The sequence below is a fragment of the Choristoneura fumiferana genome, chromosome 11 (genome assembly GCF_025370935.1).
Source record: "Choristoneura fumiferana chromosome 11, NRCan_CFum_1, whole genome shotgun sequence".
Taxonomy (NCBI): domain Eukaryota; kingdom Metazoa; phylum Arthropoda; class Insecta; order Lepidoptera; family Tortricidae; genus Choristoneura; species Choristoneura fumiferana.
This window is the reverse complement of record NC_133482.1, coordinates 11,224,147-11,242,629: the sequence shown is the minus strand read 5'-3', so window position 1 is coordinate 11,242,629 and position 18,483 is coordinate 11,224,147. Positions and strand designations below refer to the sequence as shown.

General features: G+C 35.5%; 1 protein-coding gene across 4 annotated transcripts in view; it reads right to left on the bottom strand.

Annotated features, from left to right (window-relative positions):
- The window catches only part of sima (HIF-1 transcription factor component sima), a 115,747-nt gene that overhangs the window by 37,195 nt on the left and 60,069 nt on the right, over positions 1-18,483 (bottom strand). For all 4 annotated transcript variants that reach the window (XM_074094551.1, XM_074094548.1, XM_074094549.1 and 1 more), the window contains exon 6: positions 18,258-18,364. In XM_074094551.1, coding sequence (XP_073950652.1) covers positions 18,258-18,364 — 107 coding nt within the window. The remainder of the gene's footprint in view (positions 1-18,257; positions 18,365-18,483) is intronic.

Genomic DNA, 18,483 nt, shown 5'->3' with positions numbered 1-18,483 from the left:
CTCTTCGGGTTCATCGGCAGATGTAGAACTGAAAAGGAAAAGTCGTTTTGAAGTACTTGTGCTATTCCAATACTACTAAATCACAGATCTTTTAGACACGGACTGTGTTGCTGTAATTACTGTTGAATTATATTTGTGCCTAGTTGATTACCATTAAATCTAAAATTTTGTGCCTACCTGTGGAAATCAGTGGTCAGCATACTAAATAACCCTGCATTGAATATTATAATTACTTACTTTTGATTTGTACAGCCACCTTTGCAGGATTTACACTGGGCAGTGCATGGTAAGCTGACCCGACGACACCCACAACGCATGGTATCGCAGCCAGATTTGCAGCCACAATGGTCCAAGAGGCTTAAAAGCGACCAAATCGCTGTAACTGCCGACAATTCTGGAGTCCTTCTCTTTTGCCTTAGTCCATCCCAAGAAGATGGACATGGTATGGACATGCTCTCTATAAACATACACTGCGTGAAGCTTACCAAGCGGGCCAAATATGGAGAAACGCGCTGAAACCAGAAGTTTCCGTACCATGTCCATCTTCTTGGGGATGGACTAAGGCAAAAGAGAGCTGGCAAAAGAAAGTAAGCCTCTTGGACCATTAAGTATTGTGGCTGAAAATCTGGCTGCGATACCATGCGTTGTGGGTGTCGTCGGGTCAGCTTACCATGCACTGCCCGGTGTAAATCCTGCAAAGGTGGCTGTACAAATCAAAAGTAAGTTAATATAATATTCAATGCAGGGTTATTTAGTATGCTGACCACTGATTTCCACAGGTAGGCACAAAATTTTAGATCTAATGGTAATCAACTAGGCACAAAAATAATTCAACAGTAATTACAGCAACACAGTCCGTGTCTAAAAGATCTGTGATTTTGTAGTATTGGAATAGCACAAGTACTTCAAAACGACTTTTCCTTATCAGTTCTACATCTGCCGATGAACCCGAAGAGGACTTATAGGTTTTAACTTAAATATTTGATGAACATTGATGTTCATAGTCTTTTATTTCAAATGTGACATATCTATAAGCTGTAGCCTACCTATCACATAAAAAGCTAATTTTTAAATAAATTCGCCAACTACTAAGCAATATATATTACATCTCAGTATCAACTATGCCGGAAACGGTATAGTTTTTATTTATTGTCTTAATAATTACTAATTTTAAAGTAATTATGTTTTTTCGTAACACCAGGAAAAAAATTTTTTTTTAATAAATTAGGTAATTTCGTTCTTCTTTTCATTTAACATTAAACATTATAATCAGAGTACTAGTTTCACTTGAAGATTTCGTTGAAATTTATTTGTAAGAAAAGCGTGCACAATTAAACTTAAATATTTCGTGAAGTATGAAGGGTATCGGTGTAGGTTTTTTTTTATAATACTTGTTATTTACTCAGAAATATATATAAGTATGCATTAAACCATTCATGTTGCATACAACATACAATGTTTTTAAGCAATCAAGTAAAAACTACCAATCAGGTAATAAATAAAAACTTAAGATGGCGTTTTTTGCCAAAATTTTCAGTAAATATTTTTTAATATTTTTTTCTACATAATGAATTTTATGAGCTTTAATTTGGATATTAAACATTTAAATCCGTTTATAAGTTTAGCTTGTAGAATTTATTGAATTTTTTTAAAGAAATTTGTGCTCACATTTAAACTTTCATATTTCGTGAAATATGATAGGTATCGGGGTTAATTTTTTTTAAATACTTATTATGTACTCAGTAACATGTATATGCATTAAACCATTCATGTTGCTTACAGTTTTTTTAAGCAATCAAATAAAAACTACCATTCAGGTAAGAAAAAAAAATTGAGATGGTGTTTTTTGCCAAAAGTTTTCAGTAAATATTTTTTTTATATTTTTTGTAAATAATGAATGTTATAAGCTTTAATTTGAAATATTAAACATTGAAATCGGTCTATTACTTTAGCTTGTAGAATTTTTTGAAATATTTTTTAAAGAAATTTGTGCTCACATTTAAACTGTCATATTTCGTTAAATATGATAGGTATCGGTGTCGGATTTTTTTTAAATACTTGTTATGTACTCAGTAATATGTACATGCATTAAACCATTCATGTTGCATACAGTTTTTTTAAGCAATCAAGTAAAAACTACAAATCAGGTAAGAAAAAAAAACTTAAGATGGCGTTTTTTGCCAAAAGTTTTTTGTAAATATTTTTTTGTATTTTTTATAAGTAACGTATATAATAGGCTTTCATTTGAGATATTAAACATAGAAATCGGTTTATTACTTTAGCTTGTAGAATTTTTGAAATATTTTTTAAAGAAGTGGCGCCATCTCTGTTCCTAAGGGGTGAAACTTCCGCTGCTGCGAGTCAAATCACTCAGTTTAGTGTGTACTATCACTGTGCAAAGCGGCTTGCTTTCTTCACGAAGTGCAGCATCGGCCAAAAAATGGCCTTAACAAGTATGACTAGCATGCGAGTTGCTTGTTACAGAGATAGGGTCTCGTTGAATTGAATCCAACTTCCTACTAATATTATAAATGTGAAAGTTTGTGAGTGAGTGAGTGAGTTTGTGAGTGAGTATGTTTGTTACTTCTTCACGCTGAAACGGCTGGACGGATTTGGATGAAATTTGGCGAAAAGTTAGTTTATAACCTGGATTAAGACATAGGATACTTTTTATCCCGATATTCCCACGGGATAGGGATAAAATCTCTAAATACCAACCGCTGGGCTAAGAGTCATGAAATTTGATATGTAGGTAGGTAGCTGGACGACTGGAATAATACATAGGCTACTTTTTATTCCGATGTTTCCACGGGATAGGAATAAAATCTCGAAGTAACAACCGCTGGGTTTAGTCATGTTTGACCATGATTTGTTTTAATGTAACGTCAATGAAAACAACAATTAAATTTTCGTGAATTCCCACGGGAATTTTTAAAAATCCCGGAATTTTAATTCAGCTGCAGGACCTAATGATTTACGTGTGCGAAGCCGCGGGTAAACACTAGTATAATATAAATCCCGTGTATTCCTTATTCCTTCGGGAATTTTTGAAAAACCCAAAAATTGAACTTTAGGTGTTATAATTACATACTTTCATACCAAATCTATAGACGAATATATTTATTTAAAATATGTATATATTATCCTAAAAACCATTCATCATCATCATGTCAGCCGAAAGACGTCCACTGCTGGACATAGGCCTCCCCCAAGGCTCTCCACTCAGACCGGTCTTGTGCTTTTCGCATCCACCGCGATCCCGCGATCTTAACCAGGTCGTCGGTCCATCTTGTTGCAAGCCTACCGACAGCTCGTCTCCCGGTCCGCGGACGCCATTCGAGAACCTTTTGACCCCATCGGCCATCAGTCCTGCGAGCAATGTGCCCCGCCCATTGCCACTTCAGTTTCGCAATTCTTCGGGCTATGTCGGAAACCTTAGTTCTACTGCGGATATCATCATTTCTGATTCTATCCCGCAGAGAAACCCCAACAAAAACCATTACAACAGTAGATTTTTTTATAAAGTAAGTAAGTAATCAATTTAATTATACGGCCATTAACTGTTTTGGGTCAGGCAATGACTGTATAAAGAATGAGGTTAAATAAAGAGCTTTTCGTTTACCGTCCAGCAAATCCAAAATAAATTTTATAGAGCCAGAATAAACGGCGCGGATTTTATCATGAAGCGAGACCAAATTTGCGAGAGACAAATTGAAATGCGAGACGCCGCCCGGTAATGAAAGGCTACCAAATGGCGAGATGAATTCAAAATTACAGCCAGAATCCACTGCTACCTTCGAAAGGACTTGTCAATACTAACGTTATAATTGATTGCCGCTACGATTCAGAGTATTTTAAGGTGTCGAAGAGAACTTTTTGATTGAAAACGTCTACAGACGTTCTACAGACGAGCTAATTACTTTCAAATTGGATAAGCAGAAGTCGTATCTCCATAGGCGATCAATGCGACATTGCAACAGCTTACGTGTAAAAAATCAATCAGCTTTAACTTTATGTGACAAGAAAGGTTTAGATAAAGGCGGGATGAAAGGGTTGTGAAGTGTTGTTATTGCAACGCCATTGGGTGGGATACTGGAAGATATATTTCGCGTGAGGTCCGTGAGAATTCGAAGGATCCGCTTTATTTGAATAATCCCGGCCGGACAAGAATGTGGATAATGCGATATCTGTAAGGTTGGACACGTACTAGTTTCGGAACTAACCTAGAAACTAAAGCGTGGGTATTGCCATGAAACTAATACTATCATGGACCAAAATACGGTATTTGACTATTTTTTATATGTATTATAAATTAAAACTTTACAATGCCTGTTATCGAATAGAGTAACAAATTTTAAGCTACCTTTACAAATAACAAAGTTATAAAGGTTTGAAATCCAAGATTAAACAGAGAAAGACATACTGGCATGTGACGTCACTCGCTAGTAGCGCCATACTTGCTGCATAGAGAAAAGCGTTTGAGAAAGAGACAGGTATATAGATTTTTCAAAAAATCACTTTAAATCCAATTTTCAACTGATTTATGTTTTCTCTTCGCTAAACACTTTCTGTATTGTAATTATTATATCATCTTTTCATCTCATTTGCGGTCTGCCCACTGGTCTTTTCTGTTCCCATGGTCTCCAATCCAGAACAACTCTACACCACGAATCGGTTTTTCGGGCAATATGACCCGCCCATTGCCACTTGAGCTTCGCTATCCTTCTACCAATGTCGGCGACTTTACTTTGCTTTCTAAGCCATTTGTTAGTTTTCCTGTCCCTCCTTGTAACTCCGACCAGTTTCCTCTCCGTTGCTCTTTGGGCAACTCGGAGCTAAAGGGTGGCGGGTGGCAACTGGACTCTAACTGCCCAAAATAGATCGGAGTGGAAAAGGTTGAAGGAGGCCTACACCAAAAATTTGGTAGAAGAAGGCTGAGAAGAAGAAATGTATTGTAAAAATAAAATGACACTAAAATTATATGTATGCTGTTGGTCATTTTAATACTTGCTACTTAAGCGAACTTAATGTGATAGTTAAACAGAAGAAGTAAGCATCAGCCATCAGAGAGTAGAAACGATGAAGGAGCAAAGACTCATCTCAAGTGGAGACAAATTGGCATAAACAAATAAATAAAAATATGGCAGTGGATTGTATCAAGTCATTCAGAAGCAATTTCTAAATGAGCTAGGTGGAGTTTGTTTACGATACAGTTACGCGTGCTGTTATTTTAGTCGCTCGTTTGACCTTAAAATCACGCGCGTACGAAGGGAAGCCGTGACAACCGCAAATTCGCTGGATGCTTGCATTGACGCCATGCGCTACACAAGTTGCCACGTCGACCTGTTTGGCTCCGAAAAAAGGAAGTCCATAACATTGTAACGCAGAACCCAGATTCTAAATTTAGGGAGAACTAAGAGGATGTATCCATTACAGCAGATAAAAACCAAATTAAGTCAATAAAATGTTTACACGAAGCTTTAATTGTTGGAAGTAAATTATTTGACGGCGCCAACGCAAATGTTCTCAATTGTAACGCATGTTTGTTATGAGTCACTACGCGGGTTCAAGGAGAAGTCGAAAGAATCACGACCGTTGCGTGAACACAACTGATATAATAATCATTTCTTTTTATAGTTCAATTGACACAATTCGATTGTCGTGTAGAGGACTCCTATCACCGATAATTATAAATGAATGAGCAACGGTATCGGATGGTATCGGCTTCAATAAATGAAACATGTGCACTTTATACCGGTTTTCTTTCGATGCACTTCCACTCTGTTGAGCGTGCCGTTTTTTTTAACCCCCGACGCCAAAAGAGGGGTGTTATAAGTTTGATCGCTGTGTCTATTTGTGGCACCGTAGTTCTTAAACGGGTGAACCGATTTGAATGCGGTTTTTTCAATTCGAAAGCAGGTTTTCCAGCGATTGTTCTTATTATTTACAAATAACACAATACTGGAATTCTAGACATACCGCAAACGTTTGGACCTGTAAAAGTGATAATAAAATGATACAAATGATTATACCCCGACATAAAATGAGCATTAGATTCACGTGACTATACAGCTTTTTATTATAGCTTCGAATTCAAGTGAACCATTTTGCTAATAGGTAATCTTATTTTGTATTCCCTCAGGTAAAATCCTTCGAAACCTTATTAGTACAACTTCATCACTCAGAGTACCTACGACTGTACGTAAAGTTGGCAAATGCGCCTGAAGCCAGTCCATCCATGGCATCGCGTGTTCAGGCCGTTCAACTAATTGTGTTATTGTTAGAATGTTATGTACCACTACGCACGCACGTGACACGTCAAACAATACTGCCTATCAACTAAATTAATAAAATTGACAAGTCGTAAAAAACTATTCACGTCCCTAAATTGACTTTAATTGGTAGTATGAAATAGTAGATTGTACAACAAGAGCATAAAACGATCCACTTTACCCGCGCCGGTATGGCGGGGGTGGATAGACACGTCGAGGGGAAAATGAGTTTAATGCTAGAGTTTTACACTCTGCTTTTCACTTCGATGGCGAGGAAACGAAATTAGCAACAGTGGATCAATTGTTCACTTACTATATACATTTTATTTTACATGAATTTACTATATAATTATATTTTTTTAGTTTTATTTATTTATTAATTTTGATTGATTTTTAATTTTATATAAATTTCTTTGTTTGTGACTGTTGACACCTGATTACCTTGGTCTTAGACGAAGATTTTATTTTATGCACTTTTGCATAAAAAGTCATTTTATGTCACCTAGATCCAGCATAAACACGAACTTTACGAGCATGAGAAGTGAAAAAAATATTTAGTGAACTGACTTCCTAATTTCCTATAGATATCTAATAGCCATCTAGAAGCGAGGCCATAAAGCCAGCGAGTTTGTAGTCAATCGAGCGCCGCAATGTAATGCAACTTGCACGATTTTTCTTGCAAGTCTAAACTCGGCTTATGTTACAAACCAGTAAAGATTGGTATGTAGTTTTATATTTACGACCATACTAATATAAAATCGAGTCTAAAATAAATTCGCTAGGTACCTACTTCAAAAATTCTGCGAGGACTTTGACGGAATCACCTCATCACACCACGACGTAATCACGCTGTATTGCGTCCGGGGTTTGTTTAAAGAGCATGTTGCTAGCGGTAGCGCATAGACGCACACGCACGAGCACGAGCCATAAACCGCACGGCCTCGACCGTGACCGTGCCATCCTTGATCGTGACGCGTTCAAAATAATTCCGCCGTAGTCACGTGGGACAGATAGTGAGAAAAATAATGCGAAAGCTATTTTTTGCCTTGGCAAACGATCCAGATTTTTGGATGGGGAAAACAAGAGTACTGGACTCGCACGAGACATAGCTCACAAACGTTGACATAAGTGAGCTAAGAAACCAAATAATTAAAGATTTAGGTACTTACATCCAACCTTTTAAGGTGTACCTACACCAAAATTATACATTACAATCACAAGCCTCACGATGACTCTTCATATGAAATCAATTAAGCTACTAGCTACTACAAAGTGTAGGAACGCGGAAAATAAGGTGACGACATCCTAAAATGAGGGGGATATCTTAAAGCTGCTTTACATATTGTTATAAGGGTCGGCTATAACATCCTGTACCCGACATCTCAGCCGCAACCCTTTTTATCTACATCTATACGATAACATTTCGGGACAATTACTTTACTCGACACCTGGATAGTAATATCATAAAGACAGGTATTAAGTCCGAGTGTTTACGAAATATTGTCTAAGCTGGTGACTATGTCCATATCCGCGCAGTGTTTCGTTTTATACATGTACTTATAACTTTACAGACGTCAATTTGATTTCATTTAATACCGTGTTACTTTCCTGTTCTTTAGTTACCTGATTCAATAAGTTCAATAGATTAGAAACTGTTCAAAAATGATTATAAGCAGTTTAAATTAAACCAAATTTATATCTAGTTTATGAAAGATCATTACATGTAGAAGCTATTAATAAAGTCACGCAAGAGCGACACAATGGCACCTAATAAAGAAAACTTACTCGAGTATATCTAATTTGTTTTGCGTGTGCCTTTCGCTGTGGCTGTTTAATTAAAAGTGTTTTGTAAGGCAGTCGTTTATTTCATATTCAGTGGAGAAATTGGTCTAGTCAACGTAAAATATGCGATGGTCCTGACATTCAATTTAATTTTGCTAACCTAGCCGTGTCCCGCGTTAAACACAGAACGTAGCCGTAAGGCAGATCCTTATTAAAATTAATGAGGACTTGATAGTCATGTTATGGAAAACATGTGATGTAAGTATTTGCATGTATTATAATGTTTATACACAGGTTTAATCATAAAAATAAGTCTTCGTATGACCTTGGCCGATACCTAAATTTCTAGAGGTTAATTGAAACTAATTGGGGATGTTCACCAAGTTAGGTCAAGGAGAAACTTGCCCGGAGAGATTAGAGAGGTAGAGCCCGATTATCGATAAATAAATCTTCCAACAAAAAGCACATCCGTTATCTTCAGTACGCCGTTCGCAATAACAAAGCCTCACATTATAGGATGGGGGAACAGCGAACGATTTACATTTGATGTTTCCCGAGATGACGCGAGGAAGGCTTTTCTGCACAATCTCATTTTTTACATCGTTTTTGGCGGGATTGCTTGACGGTGAAATAATTTAATATTGAAACGAGAATCACAACTGGGTAAAAATCTGAAGTTACTAACGATCGGTTCGGTTAGCGGTCAGAGTTATCTTGTAACTCAGGAGCAGGAGGAGTAGTACTAACCCTAGAATCAAACCAGCAAAATTAAAAAAAAATCCTGTAATTTTATGACACCGATCGAAAGGGTCAATCGAAAGGATTATTTTTTCCAAGTAACAAAGCATCTTAAAGAAAGGAAGGCATGAAATTTTACATTTTCAATTTCAGGAAAATGAACACTTATAGCCTTTTCTTTCATTTTGCAGTACTTCTAAATACTGATTTTATCATTTTAAAGTACATACTAATAAGTACCCACGTGAGAAATAAATACATATAATTTCCCTTAAGTACATGATAAAATATGAATTGACAAGATTTCATATTTCTAAGACTATAATTTGATTCGTTCTCTGTATTCTGTTTGGAAAGAGAAAAACGCTGATAGATTTAAATGTTCACTGGGATTATTAATCAAAGTCAAAATATCTTTATTCAATTTAGGCTGTAACAAGCACTTATGAATGTCAAAAAAAATCTAGAGGATTCGATTTGTAGCATTCGAAGATGGCGGATGTAGACAATATCTAATTTTGTTATTTCTGTTTCTTTGGCTAGTTGAAGTAGGTATAATTTTGATAGTGTTTTATGCGGCGATTAACCTTAACAGTGAACAGTGATCACAAAATCCTATATTGCTCTCGTGTCTGACATTTTTTAATGCGCAAGTGGTCTCCACGTGGTTTCTGGAATTTTACTATCAAGTTGCAAAAACTACAATCACCGTACAACGTGCCTCTTAAAGAGAGTTGTCCTATTCATTAGGACAGAAAAGCCATATTTTAAAAGAGAAGTACAAAAAAAATTCTATCACCGGTTCGGAAAAACCTCTGTTGTGAAGAATCCGGCAAGAAACTCAACGAGGTATATATTTTTTAAACAGATTTACAATATTATTAAATTATATCTATAGGTATATCACAAGTATTCAACACAACTTTATTTTTAACACAGTAGGTTCGCTATTTGAAGTATAGCTAATGCGGATCAGAATTATGTATTTCCAAATATCTCTGTCCATGATATAATCATTAACTTTATAATATAGATCTGAATTTTCCGATTTTTCCGTTTCATTTGTAATATTTTTTGGAATTTATTTATTATAATTTTTTAAAGATGTGCTTATTCTAAAAGGGCATAGCTCCAAAACTACCACACAATAGATCCATTACTTTAGTCTAGTCTCTATTAAAAAAAAAGTGATGACGTCAATCTGACGTTGTAGTTGTCAAAATTTTGTTGTGCGTGGCAAACGCCACACGGCTTGCATACATACTCATAGGCGGTTTGGTTCTTTCTTGCTCTGAAACTTAATTAAAATATACGACTTCTACGACAATTTTGGCTATTAATAACAGATACTGATACTAGACTGCAGATAAATACGACACCATGCTTTCTTACGGATACGGTGGATGATCATAACATTGACGATTTGTTTATCCCGTGCCTTCGTGCCTCTATAGGTTAGGTTAGATTTGTTTTATAACAATTCAGAAAAATAAATGGTTTCAGAGAAAAAAAGAGTTATGTCAAACATTACATTATGACTAACAATTTTCTACCAGTCAATATAGACCCACATAAAACTATAAGATTGCAAAAAATATTTTTTAGTTGAACTAGGTATAATCTAGTGGAAGGTGGGTATTATTCTTATTTTCTAACTACATTTCCAATAACTAAGCAAGTAGCATTTGATTACTATTATGATGAAATGAAAATAGCTGTATCGACATTAACATACAGATTACTTTTATACGTACTAGAATACTGTACAATAAAAAGCAATTCCGAAGCCGCCTATTCCTACCACAAAGAAATCTCGAACGATATCACTTTGAATGGACAAATAACAATTTACTTTGTTACTTCGCTCCAGGCGCGCAAGACTGCTAGGTTTGTGCGACATATGGGCTGCCACCTAACCTATCTAGCCTATGTCATCGTAAATGGTTCAATGTGACAATTGATAAGCAAGATTCGAGTTAGTGAAAAAACCGTTCTCTACCCTTGTCTAACAAAGGCAACGAGTTTCATATTCGTGTCATCTCAACGCAGACTTATAAATATGCAAACCACGTCAGACTCCGAATCCCGTTTCATTAGATTACCGCGAGATGCATAAGAATATAGGTACCCTTCATACTTTTTTCGATATAATGAGGCGTTTGTTGTTTTAAGATGTATATTTAGTCGCTTGTGGAGAGACAACAGTGTAATGCAGTCGAGTGTAGTAACCAAACACTAGCGAAAAATAAATTGAATCAAATATGAATTTTGTATGTGAAGAACAACGAACTCCCTGCTAACAAACTTATATTAAAACCAACTCGTGTTGAAGAAAGTTTTTAACCAGATGACTCACAGACTTCCACTCTCCGTTGGATCTTATGTGGATTTACTGTCAAACATTTTATGTATCTTGCTCTTTTCTGGAAGGCTATAAACTTGGTTTATGGCCCACTTCTACTAGTGGAAAAATACCTATCCTTATATGAAGCTACTGAATATGAAAATGTCTCTGTAAACAATACTTTATCAAATATGCTAAGCTATAATTCCATTAATTCCTCTCCCTTCCAGCACTATTACACAAAACTTCTTTTTGTTTCGGTTGTTAATTTCATGTTTCCTTTTAGCTCGCGTACCTAACGGTGTTGTATATTTGGCAAGTGAGTGTATAATAGTTATAATAATTATGTTTATGTACTAATGTTAATGTCTTTCAAAGCCATAAAATAATTAATATGTTTCATTGTTTACAAATTTTCTATTTATGTAGTCTTATGTATAGTAATAAAACTGTGTAGTATATCTTTGTAGCGGTCCGAGGGTCACCAACGGTGCTGGCTGAAAATCAGCGCTGGGGTGTTTATTATTAACGCTTCAGCATTATGCTGAGCCAGTGTCCGATTCACAACCGCAATGACACATACTTTCCTACGTGTTGTCTATTTGTACTTAATACTATTGTTGTGTCTTGTGTTGTGAATAAATGTATTTTCTTTTCTTTCTTTCTTTCTTTCTTTCTTTATCATTGTTTGTAAACAACTAAGTTTCATGATTGGTCGTTAAATTTATATTAGTCACTTAATAAGATAATATAAATTGGAGGTGAGGAATAACTGGTAGATGTCATCAAAATGTTGAATCGTCGACTGCAATCTTTACGAGCAAGGGGAGGGTTACTGCGGATTGACACGAATTTCTGCTAAGCTGTAACAATAATACGTCTACATTTGTATTGGTCTAGCAAGTATGGTAGGCTTGGTGTCTACTAGTCTTAGTGGTAGTATTTCTGGTTAAATTGGCAGTACTGTGATCTTTGGTGGCATCATAATTGACTTTAAATTGAATTGAACCATTATAATTATTTTGACGACCGGATGGCCAAGTGGTTAGAGAACCTGACTACGAAGCTTGAGGGTTCGATTTCCGGCCGGGGCAGATATTTTTATGAATAATACGAATGTTTGTTCTTGGGTCTTGGATGTTTAATATGTATTTAAGTATGTATTTATCTATAGCTTTGCTTAGTTTGGGACTAGGTCAATTGGTGTCATGTGTCCCATGATATTTATTATATTATAATAATAATATTTGAATCACGTAAGTTTATTTTATCCAGCCCTTAACTAATATGCTCATGTCATGAAGCTTGTGAACATTCCAGAAAGTGTTTACTAAGCGAATCATTTATCCAGGAACTTGACCCTTGTCCGCTTAATTTGATCAACAAAGAAAAGGGTTATTTTCTGTGAAAGCTTATTTACTTACCCTAACTTTGTTCCAAAGTTGCCCACTTCACTAGTTTATACAATAGTTTGACTGCTCACTAGAATCACCACTGGAATTTGAACAACTTAAACATGTTGCTGACAAATCGAATGTCAAGTGATTTTAATTAGTAGCAAATGCCTATCAATTACTTCGGTATCATCGCTTCACATTGGCATGCGTCATTTCGAATTTGGAGTTATTAAAATTTATGGCAGTAAAAAAATACATATACCTACGTGTTTGTGTCAGGCCAGCATTTAAATAGCAAAACTGTCCGCTTTGACAAGCTGTGCTCACATTCCAGCCGTTGTACTTTAGTCAGAGATGAGAGTCCCTAAAGTTATAAATGTTTTAAATAACGTAAAGCGTTTTAACTCACTTCATTGTACGTGGCCTTCGTACCATGAAAAAGGGCACTCAAGAGAGCAGTACATAATACAAGCCTCTGTCATAATGGACGTTAAATTCTGTCCCCGAACCATATCACTTTACGTCCATCTAAAGTACTTACATCACTTTCCGACGAATCATATTTTTTTAGTTTGGGATTAATTTTTGTTCTATATAAATTGATCTGGCTTTCGTTCTATTTCAATTAGTTCAATGAGAGAAAGGATTGTTTTCACTCGTTATATTTGTCTCGATGTCTATTAATCGAGGGCTTAGCGAATCCTTGCTAATATGTATTATAAATGCGAAAGTAACTCCGTCTGTCTGTTATATCTTCAGGAATAAGCAGCTGAATTAACTAAGATGAAATTTGGTAAGGAGTTTGAGAATAGTTTGAGAATTGAGACTGGGAAAGACATAGAATACTTTTTTTTTACCCGGGCAAATTGCATATCCGATGGAATAATGATAAAGATGGAGTCGCGAATAATAGCTAGTCAACTTTTAAAGTGTAAGAAATATAACACATTACTTCCTATTCCGAAAATTGCAGTGTCCGAAGGGTTAGCGAAAATCATTTCACGCGAAATGTCAAGGACACTAACTACATAATCATAGCAAAGCAAAGCCATATTATACCTTACTAAATCAGAACAACATATTCTTGACTTCGTAAGGAAAAAACAGTCTATATCCCCGTCATAAAAAGGTTAACTTCAGACTTTCCAGTCATGAAGGCCCCTTTGCCGAGACATAAAAGTAGCCGTAAGAAATTTCCTCATGACAGAATGTCTATTAAAATATGGTTAAAGAGGGTTCGTATAACTGATACAAATACAAGAGGCGCGTGGCGTGCGTGAGTGGAATATCAAAACGGCCACGGCGTAGGAAAGAACGGCCGAATGCTATTGCGTAACGTTTAAGCTGACTTAACAGTATTGCCCGTGAAGGCGGAATCCACAAAAATCAGGGAACAAAGCTGCGGTAGTAGGTATTGGGTAGTGTGTCAACTCGATGTTATTGAATCTTTTGATCGCGTTCCAGTTGTCGCCCTCTTTGGAAGAAATGGGGGATTAGTCAAAAATAATGGGCCCGAATCGAATACAAGTTATAGGGTCTAGTGCTTGTGGGTCTCGGGCAACAGCTAGTAAATTACAATAAAGAGGTGTTTCTTTATCTACAAAGTCCCATGGTACTACTAACTTAAATATATAACATACGAAGTGAATGTTTCATATTTTATACATTTACTACTATCACGTAAGAAAATTGTCTAGTGCTGTTAATACACGAATTGGAATTAGCAATAACTTTGGGTTAACCTAGTACCTAACAGATGGTACCAAAAGAAGATCAGCGCCGTTCGTAGGACTGGCATGTTGATTTGGACTCATTTCGTGACATTTGTATTTTTTTCCATGTCACAAAGAATTGATTTCTCTCTTTCTTTCTTAAAATTAACAACACACACCATCACTATTTGTTCCGGTTTCAATTAAAAACTATACGAAAATTGTTTTAAAATGGGAACTATATTTTTTGTCACTTAAATTTAGATTTGTCACTAAACTGCGATACCCTAATTATAATATCTATCCCTAAGAAATATATTAGTCATCATATTAATCAAAACTATCTCTAAGTATGAGTCATCAGATTAATGTAAACCTGTATCCTAAATTATAGTTTGATTTTGAACATGAAAATACCGTGAGACTCACTCATATTAAATATATTGACCCGGATAACTCACGTCTTAAATCGAGTTTAGCTCGACATGTTTCGGGCTAATCCGTAGCCCTTCGTCTTCGGAGCAACGTGACTCAGCGGCTGCTGCAACGCGCGCGCGCGAGCTAAACTCGATTTAAGACGTGAGTTATAGTTTGATCATCAAAATTCGATCACCAAAATAATAGATCTGTCACCTAATAAATAGATCAGTTCCTTAATTCGATGCTTCTATCTATTCTCCTAAAGCAGGTCTGGTTAGGTACGACGACGAGCGAAGCGAGGAGAAGTGTTAGGTAGAACTGCGACCCTCAGTGCCAGAACCGAACATTTTTTTGCTGATACTTGTATGATGATTTCAAAGTTGGTACTTGAGTCTTGGATGTTTGTATGTATTTAAGTGTATATGTATGTCTACCCGGTTTAGCAGCCATAGAACAAACTTTGCTTAGTTTGGGGCTGGGCCAATTGGTGTAATTTGTTAGAGGATATTATTATTATTATTTCATTAATTGTATGTATATCAATAATCATTATCGTCAAATTTCAGTTCAATTCAATTATTTGATGATCAATATTATTTTCCAGTGATTAAAATTATTTTTAGGTAGCCATTTCTATATTGTTTGGTGCTTCAGTTTTAGTGACACACCTATTATTTTGGAACCCAATATAATTATTGGATGATCAATATTATTTCCGAGTATTTTTTAAATAATATTTAGGTACCTAACCGTTCAAATATTATTTGGTGATTCAATTTAGGTGACAGATTTACTATTTTAGGAACAAATATTATTTATAAGGTCGCCGAAAATGCATTTTTTAGGTGATCAATAAAATCATACTCTTTTAAAATTACTTCAATCAATTTAAAGAAATAGAATTTGATATTAACAAAACAGTGATTTATGTGCTTGGCGTATTTACAATCTGTTTTGTTGTACCTTTCGACTTCATTTTCCTCAATAAGCCACGAGACTCAGTATACCTGTTCGTTTGGCTTCCCGCATCACTTCCCTTCCCGCTTCCGTCATATTTATCATTGGATTCAGACAGTCCCTTTCGGGTCAATTTGTTCTTTAGGTATCGCTATTGCTAATATTCTACGGCTTTTATATAAAACCTACTACATAAGGTAAGGATTATAAACGCGGGAAATGAAGATGTATCAGACCCTTTTCACGCGTAGTGGGTATATTTTGTTTACGTCAGTTGAGATCAGTCTTACTGTTATTACTCAAGTTAAGTCTGTGTATCTTTACTATTTGATTTATTGTAATCTTGTGGATCAATAATGAATGTTTTTATTCAACTAGTTTTTTCTTTGCAAGTATTTCCAATACCTAGTGCCAAAGTAATTCTATTGTTTTTAATTTTTGTATCAATCAAAATGTATTTTTTTGTTCGCGTGCTAGCAAAAAAGTTACATAAGTACCTTAAAAACAAAGAAAAAAATGTGTCCATAATGAAAAGAAAAAACAATAATAAAACAAAGTACCTGCTTATAGTAGCAAAGTTTTAGTTAATTGACGCGAACCTTCGCAAAGTAGCTTCAGATTAAATCTATAATTATCTAAACTAAATTAATATCTGTAGAATGGTAATTCAATTTATGAAATCTTTTACAAATAAAAAAAGAAAGCTTTAACATTATGCTATTTAAATGCTTTTGTATCTGAGGGAGGCAAACTTGGGGGCAACGACTAGCAAGTTATAGGTATATTTTAGAATAGTTGGCCTAGATCACATTTGTGCTTTGAAGTACCTAGCAGCAGGCAAAGGAACTGGTTAATGTATACGATTACGTATGTATTATAACGTGCGGGCTCCACAGAAAACCAGCGTTGCTATACATGACGTGTGGCAACAGTTGCTGAGTCGAGGGCGTTTTGGCGTGTCGTGCCATCACGTAATTTAGTTTTTATTGTTAGTTTTAGTGTTTTAGGGGCTGTTTCAGCAGCCATTGATTAGTCTTAACTGACGGTTAATTGTGAGACAGCCTCTTAGTCTTATTACTGTAAGGTGGTGGTACTGATGGAATCAAATAAATCTTTCTTTCTTTCTTTCTTTCTTTCAACAAACTTACTGCTGTAAATTAGAATAAAAATTTGCAATTTACTTAGGGATCTAAAATTTTAGTAGGCGCAGTTTTTATTATCTATTCTCATCCAGTAAAATGCAAACAATAATGGGGTCTACGATGAAAGGTGGCGAAAAGCCAAGTGTGCTGAAATAACTTCTGGTAGAAAACAATTACCCGCTGACTACAACCGTCACCACATTACATAAGTAAGACAAATTTACTGACAAAAACTATTCAAACATCAAACCAGCAAAAAGTTTTATTTATTCAAATACAAGTATGGACCGAACGACGTGTAAGCATAAATGATTTTGAATTTATCTATTTGATTTGCAAATTAGTATTGGGAACAAAAAAAAATGTAACAAAAAATGGAACTGAATTTTTTGATTTGTCGCCAAAGTGCATCACAACGATTCCATTAAGCTCAAACACGGCATAGTTATATTATTTTATAACAGAGTACCGGTACCTACGGTCTTCATCATCAGGTCCAGTTCCCCAAATTATACTTTCTGAAAGACTTGGTGTTAAAAATGCCGAAATCGTTATAGATGTGCTTCAAAAATTCGAGGGTTGCCCTCGATTTCTCGAGGATTCCATCATGAAGAACCTGACTTGGTGTCAATGGGACCACCTCGGAACTATGTCCTTTAGAACTGAAAAGTAATTCTGAAATTCGGACCACAATTGGCAGAGTTATCGCGTAACAAACATACAATAAAAACTGTACTATAGTACTAGTGCTGCCATCTATTGCATGTTTTCGCATCTAAATAGTTTGAGGTGTCTTGACGATAGAGGGCGGTGTTTCGCAACTTCACGCTAGCTATGTAGGTTTTGTGTCGTCTACACATTGTCATGTAGACAGATGGCACTACGATAGGTACTTGACCTAATTCAGTTCACTGCACTTAAAAATATTTTTAAATGTTGTCATGTCAATTGTTTTTTCGTATTCCTATTGGGGAAAAGTAGAGTTTATCCCCTTTATTTACAACAAAATTGTTACCCATAGAGTATGTTGTTTTCCCTGTGTCTGGCAATGGCAAATGTCAAATTCATAAGCTAACATGCGTTTATAAACAAGGAGGTACATGAGATTATAAGAACAAAAAATCAATACGGAAGATACCGGTTCTAGAAATACTCGGACGGCTATCTCAAGTCTTATTATTTGATTTTACTAGCATCCAATAGAATTAGGTAAACTAAATCTTGCTTTGATTAGTCTTAGTTGTTATATATAATCAACAACATTTCATAAAAATGCATTTTTTTCACAAAAATTAAATCGCGATCATATCTTCGGTAATACAGGTTCGCTGTAATATAGAACAAGGAATTCGCGCCACATTTAAGTTCAAAATTATCTAGGTCACACTGCAACGGTAGTTATACGTAATGTCAGCCTATTTAAAGTAAATACTTATGCGTTGTCAGATATTTTAATGGTGATTGAAGGAGTAATTATAGAAAATACTACTTACGCGACTTAAACTGATGATTCAACGACGCACTGTCCGCAGAATGATGGTAGTCGTAAAGAGAATGGCCGACCAGTTCATCTTTGTCGAACCCCAATGTACTCGTCAAGCTGCGAAAGTAAATTTTCTAACATTAGACACAACATCAAATTGAACAGAATGACGAAACACTATCATAAAATGTCAAATAAAACAAAAAAGTCACACAAGAATAGCTTTTAGATGAGAG